The 17,663-nt window shown below is 35.8% G+C and overlaps 1 protein-coding gene across 2 annotated transcripts; it reads left to right on the forward strand.

The window, feature by feature from the left end:
* The first annotated feature begins 465 nt into the window (after positions 1–465).
* On the forward strand, positions 466–13,658 carry LOC127850341 (GDP-L-fucose synthase-like). Of its 2 annotated transcripts, none has more exons than XM_052383319.1 (9): positions 466–587; positions 1,605–1,740; positions 2,304–2,418; positions 3,602–3,730; positions 5,360–5,433; positions 7,122–7,255; positions 10,625–10,756; positions 11,454–11,633; positions 11,865–13,658. In XM_052383319.1, exons 2-9 carry the CDS (start codon positions 1,607–1,609, stop codon positions 11,918–11,920), a joined length of 954 nt encoding a protein of 317 aa, XP_052239279.1. In that variant the 5' UTR covers positions 466–587; positions 1,605–1,606; the 3' UTR covers positions 11,921–13,658. The 2 variants fall into 2 exon arrangements, with proteins under 2 accessions (XP_052239279.1, XP_052239278.1); XM_052383318.1 differs by having other exon boundaries at positions 473–587; positions 1,600–1,740.
* The last annotated feature ends 4,005 nt before the right edge of the window (positions 13,659–17,663 follow it).

Genomic DNA, 17,663 nt, shown 5'->3' on the forward strand with positions numbered 1-17,663 from the left:
TATATTTATTAAAAATACATGGTTATTAAAAAACCTTAAAAAGCTTTTGCCCGTAAATTAGGTAGCACCTATAATCATATTACAGCTAACAAGAAGACGATGATAGCACACAAACGACGCATAGTTCAATGTACAAATATATGTTCATGGATAAGTCATTGTGCCTTTGTTCTGGTTCTACTTGAAATCATGAGAACCAGTTTAGATATGGCCACACAAAATTCAGACTTATTACCAGTAGATATTTGTAAGGCAGGCGTTAATTGTCGGTAAGGTTTGTTTAAGATTGGGATTTATGACCAACTTGACTCAAACTAGAACTTGATTAAGACAGCGTCTGAATAAACATTCACATTTACATTAACTGATTCAAATTCAAACTTGGGTTACGTATTTCCATGGAAGTGTTCTGAACAAGTTTCGTCAAATTTACCATAAATGTTTCAGTTCTGCTATATAGTGCATCTTAGCCTATACGAATAGGTCACGTGATCTACCTGTGTGTTGTCAAAAATAATACGAAGCCGATCGACAAAAGCGATCAAATCTATCAATTAATTTCGATCGACGCTGACATCTGGAAAGGAGTATTCATAACATATTAATATATTCAATATTTAACATCGTAAACCATTGGCATTGCTGTTGCTCCCTAAATTCAGTGTTTGTCACATAAAATCGCGATCGTTTTATTAACTTCTTACTCTTACTTTTAGCAATTCTGTAAACTTGCATTTGAATGTCAGTATATATATATAAATATATATATATATATATATATGTTTATCACTATTGAACTAAACTTGATAAGACGCGATAAAAGGAAGAGCTGTCCCTGAGCTTTTTATGTTAGAAACATTTCCATACACACTTCATTGAATTAAGCATTAATGAATTTAATCTAGTGTTGTGATGTCATGTCAAACTCCGTCAGGGGTATATTGTTGTTGGCCTTTCTATCACTGTCATTCTGTCCCAAAAATTAAGACTTGGTCATAACTTTTGCAATATTGAAGATAGCAACTTGATATTTGGCATTCATGTACATGTATCTCATGGAGCTGCACATTTTGAGTGGTGAAAAGTCAAGGTCATCCTTCAAGTCAAAGGTCAAATAAACGGCTTTAAAGCTGGGCAGTAGGGGGCATTTTGTTTCTGACAAACACATCTCTTTTTCCCAATTCAAAGGGCCTTGGCCCAATTGCAATAATGGTTTTTAAAAACCATTGATTTTATTGTTATATTGGCACGGCAAATCTACTCAATACTTTATAGAAATAAATTGATTTGTGGCTTTTGAGCCCCCCACATTCCCCGGTCAAAAAAAGGGATATTACACGATCCAGGAGATTCCCTGTTCAAAAGTGTAAGCACTGTATTACCACTTCAAATTAATGCTCTTGTCTGTTTGATAGTCAATTAGCCAGTGAAAGCTAGTGAAATGTGAGGAGGGCTCAAATAAATCCAAATATATTAATATCCATACAAATAAAAATTGTCTTTCCAGTAGTTCAATATTGAGAATTGTACGTTTTTATTTTGCATGTGAATTCAAACACTATTATGACTATAATATACATTGATGATTTCCATATATTGTATTGAGATGGGTGACAATACAGTGGTCATGGTAACAGGAGGTACAGGCCTTGTGGGAAGTGCAATCAAGTATGTCGTAGAGAACGGGGAGGACCCTGGGGAGACGTGGGTGTTCCTGAGCTCAAAAGATGCAGATCTGAGGTTTCAATTATTTGTTTGTATCATTAAGCCATTAGACTTGATGCACAAATGACATATATATAGAATGAAAGCTTTTGTTTTAGATAACTCTTATCAGCTTGGTGGATACAACTTTCATAACTGAATGACATTAATAATGTGTAAATTGATTAGATTTCGTCTTTGACCAGTTTTGGCTAAACTATTATCTTTTGTCTGTATTTCTATTATTTAATATATAACATTTCTAGATTCACTTATGTTTTGCAAACTTAAAATAATTTGCTACAAGAGGGCTTAAATTTTGCCATCATCTTAGCCATGATGTGAACTAAACTTGTGTATTTTTGTTTGGATGTTTTTTGACACCGAATTAATATATGTATATTTAGCCTGAATTCATGAGTCAGAAAATATTCGTGCTATAATGATGAAAGTTTACTATCACAATTACCTGCATGTTATAATTTTGACTGCAATATTTTTGTTCCGATTTTTTTAACATAGCTGTGACAAGAATGAAATGAGAGGCACATTCTCGACGCATATTCAATTTCTCATTATTTTGCATCTCTTTCATTTAGTGATGTTCATCAGACGCGAGCAATATTTGAGAAGGTCAGACCAACACATGTGATACACTTGGCAGCCATTGTGGGAGGCCTTTTCAAAAATCTCAAGTACAACCTAGACTTCTTTGTAAGTTGCTTCTAATGAATAAAACTAGATAGTTTAAGAATTACCATAAATGAAAAAAAGCTAACAACACTCTGTGCCCAAATCTGGCTTGCATCTTCAGACTTAACAGGGAATTATAAATTTAAGGGTCTGTAGACATAAACATAAAAAGAGCACAATTATTTTAACCCCACAAATAAAGTTTAGGGGGGTATATAGGAGTGAGCTTGTCTGTCAGTTGGTCTGTCTGTCGGTCCGTATTAAGTGTCTGCTCTCTAATTCAAGTTGTTTTCATCCGATCTTCACCAAACTTGATCAGATGTTGTATCTAGATCTAGTACGAATATGGGTCATGCCTGGTAAAAAACAAGGTCACTGGGGCACTAAGTGCGTTTTAAACATTTAGCATGGTGTCTGCTCTCTTATTCAAGTAGTTTTCATTCGAGCTTCACCAAACTTGGTCAGAAGTTGTATCTAGATGATGGTTAGGCCAAGTTCAAACATGGGTCATGGTAGGTCAAAAACTAGGTCACGGGGTCACTTAGTGCATTTTAAAAATAAATAGGTTTCCGCTCTCTAATTCAAGTAGTTTTCATCCTATCTTCACCAAACTTGGTCAGAAGTTGTATCTAGATGATGTCTAGGTCAAATTTGAATATGGGTCATATTGGGCCCAAAACTAGGTAACGGGGTCACTTATTGCGTTTTTTAACATTAGATGATTTTAAGGCCAAGTTCGAACATGGGCCATGCCAGATCAAAAACTAGGTCACGGGGTCACTTGTATGTTTTACACATTCAGCATGGTGTCCGCTCTCTAGTTGAAGAAGTTTTTATCCGATCTTCACCACACTTGGTCAAAAGTTATATCTAGATGATGTGTAGGTCAAGTTCGAACATGGGCCATTCCGGGTCAAAAACTAGGTCACGGGGTCACTAAGTGCGTTTTAAACATTGAGCATGGTGTCCGCTGTTTTTTGTGAAGACAGCATGCAAAATAATCTGTGTCAATATGGCATGTGGGGGTATTTGTCATGTCTGTGACAAAGCTCTAGTTATTATTGCTGTGAATATTATAATGCAAATTTCTATGCGTAGGAAACAATACAGCTAGAACATAAATGGTTCAGTAGCAAATTTAAAATTATTTGTTTTAGAAATAAACTAGTAACTCTGATGAATGACTTGTTTTCTTTATTTCCAGAGAAAGAACATCAGCATCAATGACAACGTTCTGGCAATGAGTCATGAATTCAGGGTGAAAAAAGTCGTATCCTGTCTCTCCACTTGCATATTTCCAGATAAAACAACATATCCAATTGATGAGACCATGGTGTGTTAAAACTTGTTATCTCCAAAGTATTTGTATGCTGCTGCCAGCAAGTTGTTTATATTTCCATCTGTTCATGTGTCTATCTGTCTGTACGCGTTATTCAAAAATACAATGTTTTGTCTGACATCAATGATGCCTCCGTATAACGGTAAGCTTTGATATGGATGTTTAAACTATCAACATACCCACGTCTTCTGACCTCATTTTGATATTGACATTGACCTACTTTTGGACTTAAGACTTATTCAGAAGGTCCAAATTTTTTGTTTACCCAAATGGATGCGTTTTGTCAAACATCATCCATTTGAAACCTCAATTTGACCTTGACATTTTCCTTATATTGGACTTTGACTTATTAAAATGAGTCAATAAATCAATACTGGGAGCATCAGTGTTTATCTTGTTGGCAATAATGTGCACTTAACTTGTTGAACACTTCACCACTTAGATATGTATTGTAATGCATTTGTAGTCCCTTAGAAAGTTAAATCTAATTAAACGCATTTCTTTCTAGATCCAAGTAAAGTTTTAAAGGTTTTAGTTCCAACCCTTAGATACTGATGAGCAGCAAACATAAAATGAACAGACTGTGATTTACTCGCAGGCTGGTCTGGTTTTTTGCTGTTTTCACATAGTCATTTTCACTTAGCTTCTAAGTGGGAAAGGGTTAACACTTTTATGTGTTACTACATTAAAGGCTGTTGTTTAGATTTTTGGCAAAATGACCCTAATAGTTTAAAGAAAATAATGTATGAATTATTTTCATGTGAGAAATAACACTCTTAACTGAGAAAATGCTAAAAACATTGGTTTGTGTATGCATAATCTTAGATATTCTAATAATATTCACCTTCAAGGAAACAACATTGTTTTGCATTTGACGCGCTGTCTTGATATGATGGTCATTTTGGGCAAATTATATCTCATACTCTAGCTATAAATATAAAATGAATATGCGAATACTGTCTACTGTGCCCATGTACTTTGGTTATCTGTGCCAAGTTATTTCAAAATCCCATAATGCACAACACAATTATGTGTAAACACAAACATGTATCTTCACTGTATATATATTAGGAATATGAAAAAATCAAGTGTCCATCGGTACCTTAACAATTAAGCAAATATGACGGTTGTTGTTCGCAAGACATCGTTGAATATCTGTTTACGTTCGCTGTGACCGTGCCCTTGAACAGTCACATAACACATTGTCTAAATATTATGATTATTTGTCCCAATATATTTCAATATCAGATTATGTGCAACAATGTTATGGCCAGGACATGAACTTTCTCTTTAACCATATAACAGTATACAAAAACTTCAAGTGTCAACTGTGACCATGACATAGTTGTTGCACTCTACAAAGAGTTTTGATTGTCATGGGAGGGCATTAAAAAGCATTCTTAGCCTCAGTTAATTAACATATCTGTATTAAACACGTACCTAGTGTTCTCTATCTGTTCTAGAGTGCAATGATTGGCTCTGATGCATGGGCAGTAAATTTAAAATAAAGACATATTTGTTATGTAAAACTTTCAAGGTTTTGTCTGCAAGATTTAACATTACTACTTACCAGATAATAAAGTCTGCGTTACTGTTTGAAATATTTTCGACTCTGCCTTTCAGATACACAACGGACCTCCACACAACTCCAACTTCGGCTACTCGTATGCAAAGAGGATGATTGATGTGTTGAACAAGTAGGTGCCAAGCAGTGAATCATAATATAGAATACATAGGAGCCTCACTCTGGGAAAACAGGGCTTAATGCATGTGTGTATAGTGTCCTCCCAGATCAGTCTCTGCAGTCCGCACAGGCTATAAGGGACGACACTTTCCGCCTTTATGGTATTTTTCGGTTAAAGAAAGTCTTCTTAGCAAAAATCCAGTGAGACGGAAAGTGTGATTTATAATTAGCCTGTGATGAATGCACACGCTTATCTGGAAAGACGCTTTACAGGCATGTTGTAAGACCTGTTTCCTGGTTTCCCAGACTGAGAGGGTGGCCTATATACATTATTTAACAGCTGTTTTACTTTCCAGAGTTCTGTTTCACCTGATGAACATGTTGCTTAAACCTTTGTCAATTAAGTGCACTAGATATGAAATGAATATACAGTAATTATAAAAAAAGTAGGGATGGCATCAAATACCAATATCGGTATTTGAATGTTCGCAAATTCATTCAATCGAATATTCTAATATTCGCATAAAGCGGCTGGATTGATTTTTCCTTGTTATGTGTTGATTTCCATTGGTTTGTAAGTTATATCCGTTTGCTAAATACGAGGCTGTTTATTAACGTTGCTATCGAATAATTGTATCGCTGTCGACTAATACTATGACCGATACTGTGATCGGGCACAAATAGAATGAAAAACATCGTGTCATAGAATTTTATTTTTTAATGATTCCACAGATTTGTAGCAGACCGCGCATATGTAAAACTAAGTTTACACACATTACACGTTGCGGTCTTCTTATCCACAGACCGTGTAAAGTATTCCATACTGCAGAAAGGGCTGGTGGCATTTTCAGATTTGAATTATGATTCCTTGATGATTGTTTAATTTATATCATCTGTTACTTTTGAGTAATTAACATATTTAAATGTCTGTTCAAACTGTGATCACAAAAACTAAATAACTATTCGTCTGTAAATTGAAGCCCTTAATTGGTACCTAATTGACAAACAACAGTTCGGGCCCTTTCTTATAGTAAGTATATTGCATTGCGCGATTTGAGTAATTCACACATTTTAATGGCTGTACATACTGTGATCACAAAACTTAATTATTATTCGCCAGTCAATTGAAACCGTTAATTTGCACCCCATTGGCAAACAACAGTCGGGACCTTTCTTAGAGAGTGTATATTGCATTGCGCAATCAACACTGATACGGGATGCGTTATCAGTTTGACACGAAGAACGTCACGTCAAACATGTTACTCCCAGGTGATTTCGGTTGCATTTTAGTAAGCGGTTCGCAGGTCATTAAATATTGGTGAAATTACGTTTGGAAAGAAATGCGAATATGCGAATATCATTTTTATTATTCGAATGCTGACCATTCAATTGAATATTCGAATATTCGAATAATTTTGCCATCCCTAAAAAAAAGTCTTGCTTGTTGAAATGAAAGAATTTCTTTACACAAATCTGCTGTTTCCCAATTTAAGTCTTACATTTGTATGAGACACATTTGACTCATGACAAAGAATTTACTAGTATATTTACATAATGACCATCCCAAAACATACAAACAAGATTCTCTATTGTTTTGTAAGTCATTTAAATTTCTTTACAATAAAAGTGATGATTTCATAAATATTATGATAGGGATGCAACAGCCAAGTTTGATAACTCTTGTTTCCTTTTCACCTTCAGGGGATACAACCAGAGTTATGGTTCTATGTTCACTGCTGTGATTCCTACGAATGTGTTTGGGCCTGACGACAATTTTAACCTGGAAGATGGGCATGTGATACCAGGGCTCATGAATAAAGCGTACTGTGCAAAACGTAAGTACTACATTGCAGGTTTTGTGCTGAATTTGTACAATTAGGGAAAATATTGAAAAAAATCATTGATCAAAATAATTTTGCTGGCAGAAACAAAAAGTTAACGTTTCTGCTTTCTCTTATCACTTGTTTTTTATGCCCCCGGTAGGATGGCATATAGCAGTTGAACTGTCTGTCAGTATGTGTGTATGTCAGTCTGTCCGTCCGTCCGAAAAAAAACTTTAACATTGGCCATAACTTTTTCACTATTGAAGATAGCAACTTGATATTTGGCATGCATGTGTATCTCATGAAGCTGAACATTTTGAGTGGTGAAAGGTGAAGGTGAAGGTCATCCTTCAAGGTCAAATGTCAAATATATGGCGTCTGTCCGTCCGAAAACTTTAACATTGGCCATAACTTTTCAATATTGAAGATAGCAACTTGATATTTGGCATGCATGTGTATCTCATGAAGCTGCTCATTTTGAGTGGTGGAAGTTCAAGGTCAAGGTCATCCTTCAAGGTCAAATGTCAAATATGTGGCGTCTGTCTGTCCGGAAACTTTAACATTGGCCATAACTTTTTCAATATTGAATATAGCAACTTGATATTTGGCATGCATGTGTATCTCATGAAGCTGCACATTTTGAGTGGTGGAAGTTCAAGGTCAAGGTCATCCTTCAAGGTCAAAGGTCAACAAAAAAAATCAAAGCGGCGTTCTTGTGAAGCTGCACATTTTGGTTGGTGGAAGTTCAAGGTCAAGGTCATCCTTCAAGGTCAAGGTCATCTTTCAAGGTCAAAGGTAAAAAAAAAATCAAAGCGACGTTATCATGAAGCTGCACATTTTGAGTGGTGGAAGTTCAAGGTAAAGGTCATCCTTCAAGGTCAAAGGTAAACAAAAATAATTTCAAAGCGGCGTTCTCATGAAGCTGCACATTTTGAGTGGTGGAAGTTAAGGGTCAAGGTCATCCTTCCAGGTCAAAGGAAAAAAAAAAATTCAAAGCAGCGCAATAGGGGGCATTGTGTTTCTAACGAATACATCTCTTGTTGTCTTTATAAAGCCCCCACTCCAAAAAAAGTGACTTGCAATGAGAATTTCCTTTGTCTATCCATACATCTCTCTGTCCTGGAATAATTCATTAAAACCATTGTCATTAGAGAGCAAGGCTGGTTCCTTTAGAAAACAAACATTGCCATTAGATGGCAAGGTAATCAATATTTTCTGCAATTTCTATACAAAAAAATACGAATCCACAGAGAAACTAATGATGGGGTTTAAACACAAAATATGTTTGAAAAAACATCAAAGCTACCCCTCCTTCTTCAGCATATTTGTCGCCGCAACCTTCACCATATACCAGTTGATTAGAAAATCATTATCCTTCTAGAAGACTGATTAAAGCATGCTAAAATGTAGGTATTGTGCTAAACCAAATCCCCTGTGACCTTGACCTGATCGATTCATGTTTAATTGGCATTTTACTTTTCAACCAAATAATCACTACACCAATTTGCATGAGCACAGGTTGCTGTGGGGTAGTGGATATGGTGTCCGCCAATTGACAGTGAGTTCACAGGTTGCTGTGGGGTAGTGGATATGGTGTCCGCCAATTGACCGTGAGGTCACAGGTTGCTGTGGGGTAGTGGATATGGTGTCTGCCAATTGACCGTGAGGTCACAGGTTGCTGTGGGGTAGTCGATATGGTGTCCGCCAATTGACCGTGAGGTCACAGGTTGCTGTGGGGTAGTGGATATGGTGTCCGCCAATTGACCGTGAGGTCACAGGTTGCTGTGGGGTAGTGGATATGGTGTCCGCCAATTGACCGTGAGGTCACAGGTTCGATCCCCACTGTGGGAGCGTTTTTTAGATCTCCCCTAGAAACACCAAGTACTGGTTCTAATCCCAGGAAACGGACTCAAGAGCTTTTCAAATAAGCCTTAAGCTTGCTATGCAAGCGGGCTAAAATAGATTAAACTGAGCTGTTCTCAAGTTATTGTGTAGAAACCAATTTTTCTTGTTACAATCCCATGTTACCTTGAACTTTTATCTGTTTACCTCAAAATTAATATGCATCATTGTTTTTGTAATTGTAAAACATTATATACGAATATATGCTAGCTAATAAGTAGTAAAAAATTAAATAAATGCTATCCCACTTCGGAAAATCTGAACAAAAATTATAGTCTTAAGTAATTTTTGAAAGAATTATGTAAAAATGTGAACAGAAAAAAATTGGACAAAGAAGTCCATTATATGATATTGATTAAAAAATATAACAAGTTCTCTTTCAAACTTCAGAGTTCCAAGTTCACTTGCAAACACATCCACAAATATTGCATAACCGTGCTGGAGATGAAAATTTAACCCTTTAAGTGCTGGAACCGGATTTTAAAGGCCTTTGCAAACAGTTTGGATCCAGATGAGACGCCACAGAACGTGGCGTCTCATCAGGATCCAAACTGTTTGCTATTCTGATAGTATTCTTTGAAAAAACTCAAAGAAAATGCTAGTTTTGGAAATTCAGCAGACGACATTTCAGCAGATGACAAATTACCCAGCATGCAAAGGGTTAAGATGTTGCATAAACTTGAAATGTATCTTATTTCATACGCAACTATACTAAACTGCCTACACGCATGAAAAACAGGTCATGCTTACTAAGTACATGTGTGTCAAGATTGTGTTTTGATGCTTTAAAATATGTATTTTTATAATCAAAACTTAATGACATGTGTTAAACCAATTTAATGTTACGAAAAATGTCTTGAATTATTAACGAAGTCTTCGCATGATTTCTTGTTGTCCAGCATTGGTTTTTGTTCCTGAATGCTATTACTAGAAGAGTGTAAGCCTCGCATCATAACTAGGAAATTAAACTTCTTGTTAAAATATTGTGGGTTAAAAGTAGAAGCAAATGCAAACTTAGAAGCAAACTCTCAAACAAAAGTCACTTTATGCTGTATGCTGCTCATCAGTATCTTAAGATTGGAAATGAATGCTTTTAAACTTGAATCTAGTCAGACAGGTCTTTAATTTAATTTGATTTTCTAAGAGACTACAAACGTGTCAAAGTGCTTATCTGAGTGATGAAGGGTCAACCCTTTGCATGCTGGGAAAGTTGTCATCTGCTAAAATGTCGTCGCTGAATTTTTAAAATCATCATTTTCTTCACTTTTTTTCAAAGAATACTATCAGAATAGCAAACAGTTTGGATCCTGATGAGACGCCATGTTCTGTGGCGTCTCATCTGGATCCAAACTGTTTGCAAAGGCCTTCAAAATTTGGTTCCAGCGCTCAAAGGGTTAAACTAAAGAGGGATTGAACTGTCAGACATCCTTGAATGTGATATCAATACTTGACCCTTATTCTTCAAGTGTGGTATTTCAGGAGACGGAACAGATTTCACGATCTGGGGCTCTGGAGCGCCCCTTCGTCAATTCATCTACTCTCACGACCTGGCACGCCTCATGATATGGGTCATGAGAGAGTACAAGGAAATAGATCCAATTATTTTGTCAGGTGAGCTGTGATGCTTTTTCTTAAGTGTTTGGTCGTATCAACTGACTTTGATTTTTAATGTTGCATGAGTACGAAGTGTTGCAATCTATTGGCAATTCAATAGTTTAAAGATCAAAGTCATGATTAAAGGTCATAGTTTAAATAAGACTTATCAATTTAGAGTTTGTCCAATTTTTACCACATTTTTTTCCCTGACAAGTGTGTCTTTGTGATAATGGCTACCTTGTTACTCCTAGGTGCACAGTTTGACTTTAAAGTTTCTATGTTCTAGCAATTTCACATATTCAGAAAGGTGCAACACAAAAGCCTGATGCATTGACTAAGACAAATCTTGTTCCTCCCATCCCCACCCCCTCACATTGTCTGGAGCAGTTTTGACAGCTTGAAACAATTTCCAACATTTTACCCTGTCCCAATCAAAGGCAAAGTGAAAGGGGCTATGTGCAAACAGCATAAAACCAAAACATCCTTTCTCGCAGTCTGTTAAGGTTTTATGCTGTTTGATGCTTTTCAGTATCTAAGGGTTGGAAATAAAGCCTTTAAAACTTAAATCAAGTAAGAAAGGTCTTCAATTGAATTTAACTTTCTAAGGGACTACAAACAAGTAGAAATGCGCATCTAAATGGTTAAGGGTTAATACAAAATAATTCCCAGGTGTAGCATACTTTTTATGTCAAATAATAATGCTTGATTTCAGTTGGAGAGGAGGACGAAGTCAGCATTAAAGATGCTGCCATGTCAGTTCTGAAAGCCTTCGACTTCAAGGGGAATGTTGTTTTTGATACCACAAAGTCTGATGGGCAGTTTAAGAAAACAGCCTCAAATAAAAAACTGAGACAGTATTTACCAGAATTCCAGTTTACGCCTTTCCATCAAGGTAAGTCCAGAGTGTTAGCTTCAAGAATTTACCTTTCACAGTTTGTATACAAGAATAAAATTGTAACTTGCAAAATATAAAACATGGCATGGGAAAAAGCAATAATTTGGCATGTAAAAGTTCAACTTTTATGCAAAGTGTAGCTTTAGTCCCATCATAAATGAAAGAATGCACATTGTTAGAAAATCTTTGATGTAACTAAGTATTTATTTGTGTCTTCTTCCTTTTCAGCTATCCAAGAAACTGTCGATTGGTTTAATGCTAATTATGCAACTGCAAGAAAATAAGATTTATATATTTCGTGTGACTTTGTTTAAATTACTGGGAAATTTAGCAAACTTTGTATTCTGTGGGAAATTACCAGCCTTGGTACTATAATATGAATATATCATGTAATATAATGTAATTTATTAACTACATGGGCTGACACAGTAGCTTTGCCCTTGATTGATATGTATTAGTTCTTTCCAGGGATGTAAATACATGGACTATAAATATTGCAATCATTAAACCTTTCCCACTGAGAAGCAAAGTAATAATGGCTATGTGCAAACAGCACAAAACCAGAACAGCCTGCGAGTAACTCGCAGTCTGTTAAGGTTTTATGCTGTTTGCTGCTCATCAGTATCTAAGGGTTGGAAATGAAGTCTTCAAAACTTGAATTTGGTAAGAAAGGTCTTAAATTAAATTTAACTTTCTACAGTAAGTGACAATGCGTAAAAATACAGATGTTAGTAGTAAAGTGTTACATGTAAGCATGCATATGGTTAAACTTACTGGTCTCTGTTTTGTCTTTATCAAGTTATGGTCTTTTGATGTAGTGGCATGTGAAAGCTAAGCTTGTGCTTTTAAAGAAACAATTGAATAAACTTATGAACTTTCAAATTCACTGAACTTATTGGAGGTTCATTGTTGTTTTCATTATTTATTATTATTATATAATACTTTTATTATTAAATAAGTACAGATGAATACATGTAGCATCCTGTTGCAATTTGGTTCTTGTATAGATATCATCTGTGAAGTTTCAAGTACTGGTTCTTGTATAGATATCATCTGTTAAGTTGGAGTACTGGATGATGTCCTGTTTCTCATTTATTAGAATATCAGTATCCAATGTTGTTAACTATAAGAACAAATAGAATCTCCTTGGTAATGGCCTACTGAGAACTGTCTATTTTGGACTGTATTTTAGACTTACCAACAACTTGCTGAAAATGTGACTACACATCTGTGAAGTACTGCTTTATGCATTATTCTACTTATAATGTACAACCACTGCCCAATTAATGATTGCATATTGTTTTTCAAATGTTGGTAGATCTGTCAAAGGACATTTTTGTTACTGCTCAAGAGTCTCAAAGTCCCAACTTTATTTCTCTAAAATGTTAGCTGCAATCTGGGATCAGATAAACACTTGGTAGAGGAAAAAACAACAACCACACCTCACCCTTCAAATGGTTCAACAAAATTTAACCCATTTATGCCTTGTTGACTCTCCCATCCTTCTTAATTGGATCAATTTATTTCCAAAATTAGGGATGTCTAGTACATGTATATTTATTTCTATATATAGTATTTTTCTTACAGAAATTCCTTTAAGTAAACAGCGCAGACCCAGATGAGACGCTGCATCATTACCGTTTGCCAAGGCCTTTTTTCTAGAAGCTAGGCATAAATGGGTTAATTCCGAACCATATCTAGCAAAGTTTATTATTTTGGGGACGCGAGGTGTCAGAAATTGAAAGCAATTACCTATATGCATAGGCAAAGTTGACTAATGATGCCATGACTCTCCCATAACATACATCATCCAAAGCTGGCGGCAATTTATATTTACTTATCTTAAATATTTGTCCACAATTTTAAGCATTTTTCTTTTTCATGTTCTTATATTATACAATGTGGATCATTTTATAAACTGTTAAAAAAAGGGTTTGATTATTTATTTGTGCGCTTTGTTAAGAGTTTTGCTTGTACAATATTATACAGTCACTGGGTTATTTTTATAAACAATAAAACTTGTGTGTTGTTATGTCTTTGTCACATAAATATGCTTAAACAAACACTCGCATACACCATCATGTTTAATGAACATTGGTTTTTAGTTGGCCACGCTAGCGAGCAACTAATGTAGATGCAGTTTTGCAAGTCAATCTGCTGTTAACTAAAGTAGGAACGATAACCACCACATCTGCCTGTTTATACTCCACTGGTACACGTCAGACGGCAGTGTGTGTATGTAATCAAAAGTGTTTAACAGCTTGTGTGACGACATTGGCCAATTTATCATTGAAATCTGTACATATTGGCTGCTTTCAGGGAAAACTGGGCTTTAATTTTATGCATGTCAAATAAGATTAACCTGTGCACACTGATTAGCCTGTGCAATGCGCACAAGCTAATCAAGGACGACATTTCTGATTTTATGGTGTTCTTTGTTTAAAGAGAGTCTCTGGTACTGGGATGACAATTAATGCATATGTATTTAGCCCTGTTTTTCCAAAATGAAGCTTAAATTATCTTTTTTATTAATGATCTGAAAAAAAAAGATAAAAGTGATAACTTCAAAGAAACCTCGCTGACAAGGCAAGTAAACAAAATCACTTTTAAAACAAATAAACAACGAACGAGTTCTAAATTTTTACCTTGTGGCATTTTTTGCTCACCCGATTGCCCTTATTTGGCTATAGAGAAACCTTGTAAACACGCTAGAAGTCACAATTTTTGCCCAATCATCATGAAAGTTGGTCGAAACATTGGTTTTATTGATATGTCGGACAAGTTTGAAAATGGTCCAGATGGGTGAAAAAACATGGCCGCCAGTGGGCGGGGCATTTTTCTCTATATGTATATATTGAAAACATGTGAACACTCTAGAATTCACATTGTTGGCCCAATTTTCATGAAATTTAATCAGAACATTTGTTTCCTTGATATGAGAATTGAGTTTGAAAATGGTTCCTGTCAGTGGAATAACATGGCTGCCGGGGGGGGGCAGGTTTCCTTATAATTTGGCTATAGAGAAACCTTGTAAACACTCTAGAAGTCACAATTTTTGCACAATCATCACGAAAGTTGGTCAAAACATTGGTTTTATTGATATTTCAGAAGAGTTCGAAAATGGTCCAGATCGGTGAAAAAACATGGCCGCCAGTGGGCGGGGCATTTTTCTCTACATGTATATATTGAAAACATGTGAACACTCCAGAAGTCACATTTTTGGCCCAATTTTCGTGAAATTTGGTCAGAACATTTGTTTCCTTGAAATGAGAGTTGAGTTCGAAAATGGTTCTGGTCAGTTGAATAACATGGCTGCCACAGAGGGGGGGCAGTTTTCCTTATTTGGCTATAGAGAAACCTTGTAAACACTCTAGAAGTCACAATTTTTGCCCAATCATCATGAAAGTTGGTCAAAACATTGGTTTTATTGATATCTCGGACGAGTTCGAAAATGGTCCAGAACGGTGATAAACATGGCCGCATGTGGGCGGGGCATTTTTCTCTACATGTATATATTGAAAACATGTGAACACTCTAGAAGTCACATTTTTGGCCCAATTTTCATGAAATTTGGTCAGAACATTTGTTTCCTTGATATGAGAGTTGAGTTCCGGTTAGTTCAATAATATGGCAGCCGGGGGGGGGGCAGTTTTCATTATTTGGCTATAGAGAAACCTTGTAAACACTAGAAGTCACAATTTTTGCCCAATCATCATAAAATTTGGTCAAAACATTGGTTTTATTGATATCTCGGACGAGTTTGAAAATGGTCCAGATGGGTGAAAAAACATGGCCGCCTGTGGGCAGGGCATTTTTCTCTAGATGTATATAATGAAAACATGTGTAAAAGTCACATTTTTGGCCCAATTTTGATGAAATTTGGTCAGAACATTTGTTTCCTTGATATGAGAGTTGAGTTTGAAAATGGTTCCGGTCAGTTGAATAACATGGCTGCTGGGGGGGGCAGTTTTCTCATCTTTATATAGTAAAAAAAGCTTATGAACAATCTAGAAGTCACATTTTTTTGCCCAATCATCATGAAACTTGGTGAAAGATTGGTTTTATATATATATCACATAATTATTGCCATAATTATTGCCTTTAGATTGTCCAAATTTTCATTATATTATACAAAATCCTTGTAAACACTCTAGAGGTCACAATTTGGTTTCAGATTTTATGAATCTTGGTCATAATATTTATTTTTATAAGCAAAGTTTGATATTTGGTATGGGGGGTCAACTCAAAATAAAGGTCACCAGGTCAAATCTTTCAAAAACAAAATCACTCCATATGCCAGAGTTTTGGTTCAATAATGATGAAACTTGACCAGGATGTTTGTCTGGACAATATCTAGGTCAAGTTTAATGTTTGGCCCTCTTGTTTAGTAAACATCTAAAAGGGACCTTTTCACAGTTTGTCATTAAATGTTTAATATTGATAAATGTAAACTTTGGATCTTAAAAGTTCTATTTAAAAGAAAACAAGAATAAATTAAAAAACAAAACAAGAGGGCCTGAAAGGCCCAAAGTCGCTCACCTGAGATAAAAAGAAATGACCTGTTCTTTGCAGCCCAAAATATCAATGGAACAAATGTTCTTACCAAGTTTCATGAAGAATGAACAACAAATGGCCCCTTGGCGGCCATGTTTTTTTAACAGACCTGAACTATTTTTTAACTCTTCCAAGATATGTCCAAATTTCATGAAGATTGGGCAAAAAATGTGTCTTCTAGACTGTTCACATGTTTTCACTATACACATATAAAGAAAACCGCCCCACTCCCTGGCAGCCATGTTTTTTTCACTGATCACGACCATTTTCAAACTCGTCGGAGACATCCACATAACTAATGTTTTGACAAAATTTCATGATGATTAGGCAAAAATGTGACTTCCAGAGTGTTCACAAGCTTTTTTACTATATAAATATAAGGAAAAAGACGCCCCCTGGTGGCCATGTTTTTTTATCGATCCAAACCATTATCAAACTCAACTGTCGTATCCAGGTGTGGTAGTGCGGTCTCCTTCGCTAACACAAATGAACCAGTCACAGGACGGTTATGAGTAATGTAACTTTGTGAGCATTTATGTAATGCGGAAATATTTATTTGAGGAACGCTTATTTCCGGTCAGGATGACACCACTGACTGGTTGTAATTCAATTAACTAAAGGCGTCCAGCCAGAGACGCCTGAATACGCTCAAAGAATTTATTTATAAGTGAAAACCAAAGTGAAATCCAAAGCAGCTTCAACAAAAATAACTTACTTTTATTCCAAGAACTCGGTTGCCTGTTTGCCTGATGCCAGTAGTTTTAAGCCCAGGAAACTCAATTTTAAAAGTTGGTTACAGTTGGGTTAAAAAGCAGGGCAACTAGCTTTTTCAAAGCTTGAAACAACTCAATTAAATTAAACATAAAATACAAGTTGGCGACTGTGGATCAATTAGGCCTAGGAAATGATTCAATTCCAGCTCACAACAATGTCAAGCCCATTAACAATAACTTATTTTTAGCTCTACTGGCCGAAGGCCTGAAGAGCTTATGTCATGGCGTGGTTTCCGTCGTTGTGTGCGTGCGTTAGACTTGTTCTTGTTTACGCGATAAAGTCCACAGTTTTCATCCGATTCTTTTCAAACTTGTTCAGTGTCTTTATATTAGTGAGGACTCGGACCCTATTGAAAATGGGTTACATCAGAGTAAAAAGTCCAGAATTATCTCCCCTTAAATTTGAAAAAATTGTGAAATAAGGCTTGAATATATATATAAAATATAAAAAAATACTTACTTTTATTCCAAGAACATCCAGGATGTTTGTCTGGACAATATCTTAAGACTAGGTCAACTTTGACGTTTGGTTAAGATTGATTGAACTGACTCTTCTCAGGTGAGCAAACTAGGGCCATCTTGGCCCTCTTGTATGTGATAAAGTCCATAATTTTCATCCAATTCTTGGCAAACTTGCACAGTGTCTTTGTATCAATGAGGACTCAAACCCCTTTTTTAAAAAGAGCAATATCGAAGCAAT

The sequence above is a fragment of the Dreissena polymorpha genome, chromosome 11 (genome assembly GCF_020536995.1).
Source record: "Dreissena polymorpha isolate Duluth1 chromosome 11, UMN_Dpol_1.0, whole genome shotgun sequence".
In the NCBI taxonomy this organism is placed as follows: Eukaryota; Metazoa; Mollusca; class Bivalvia; order Myida; family Dreissenidae; genus Dreissena; species Dreissena polymorpha.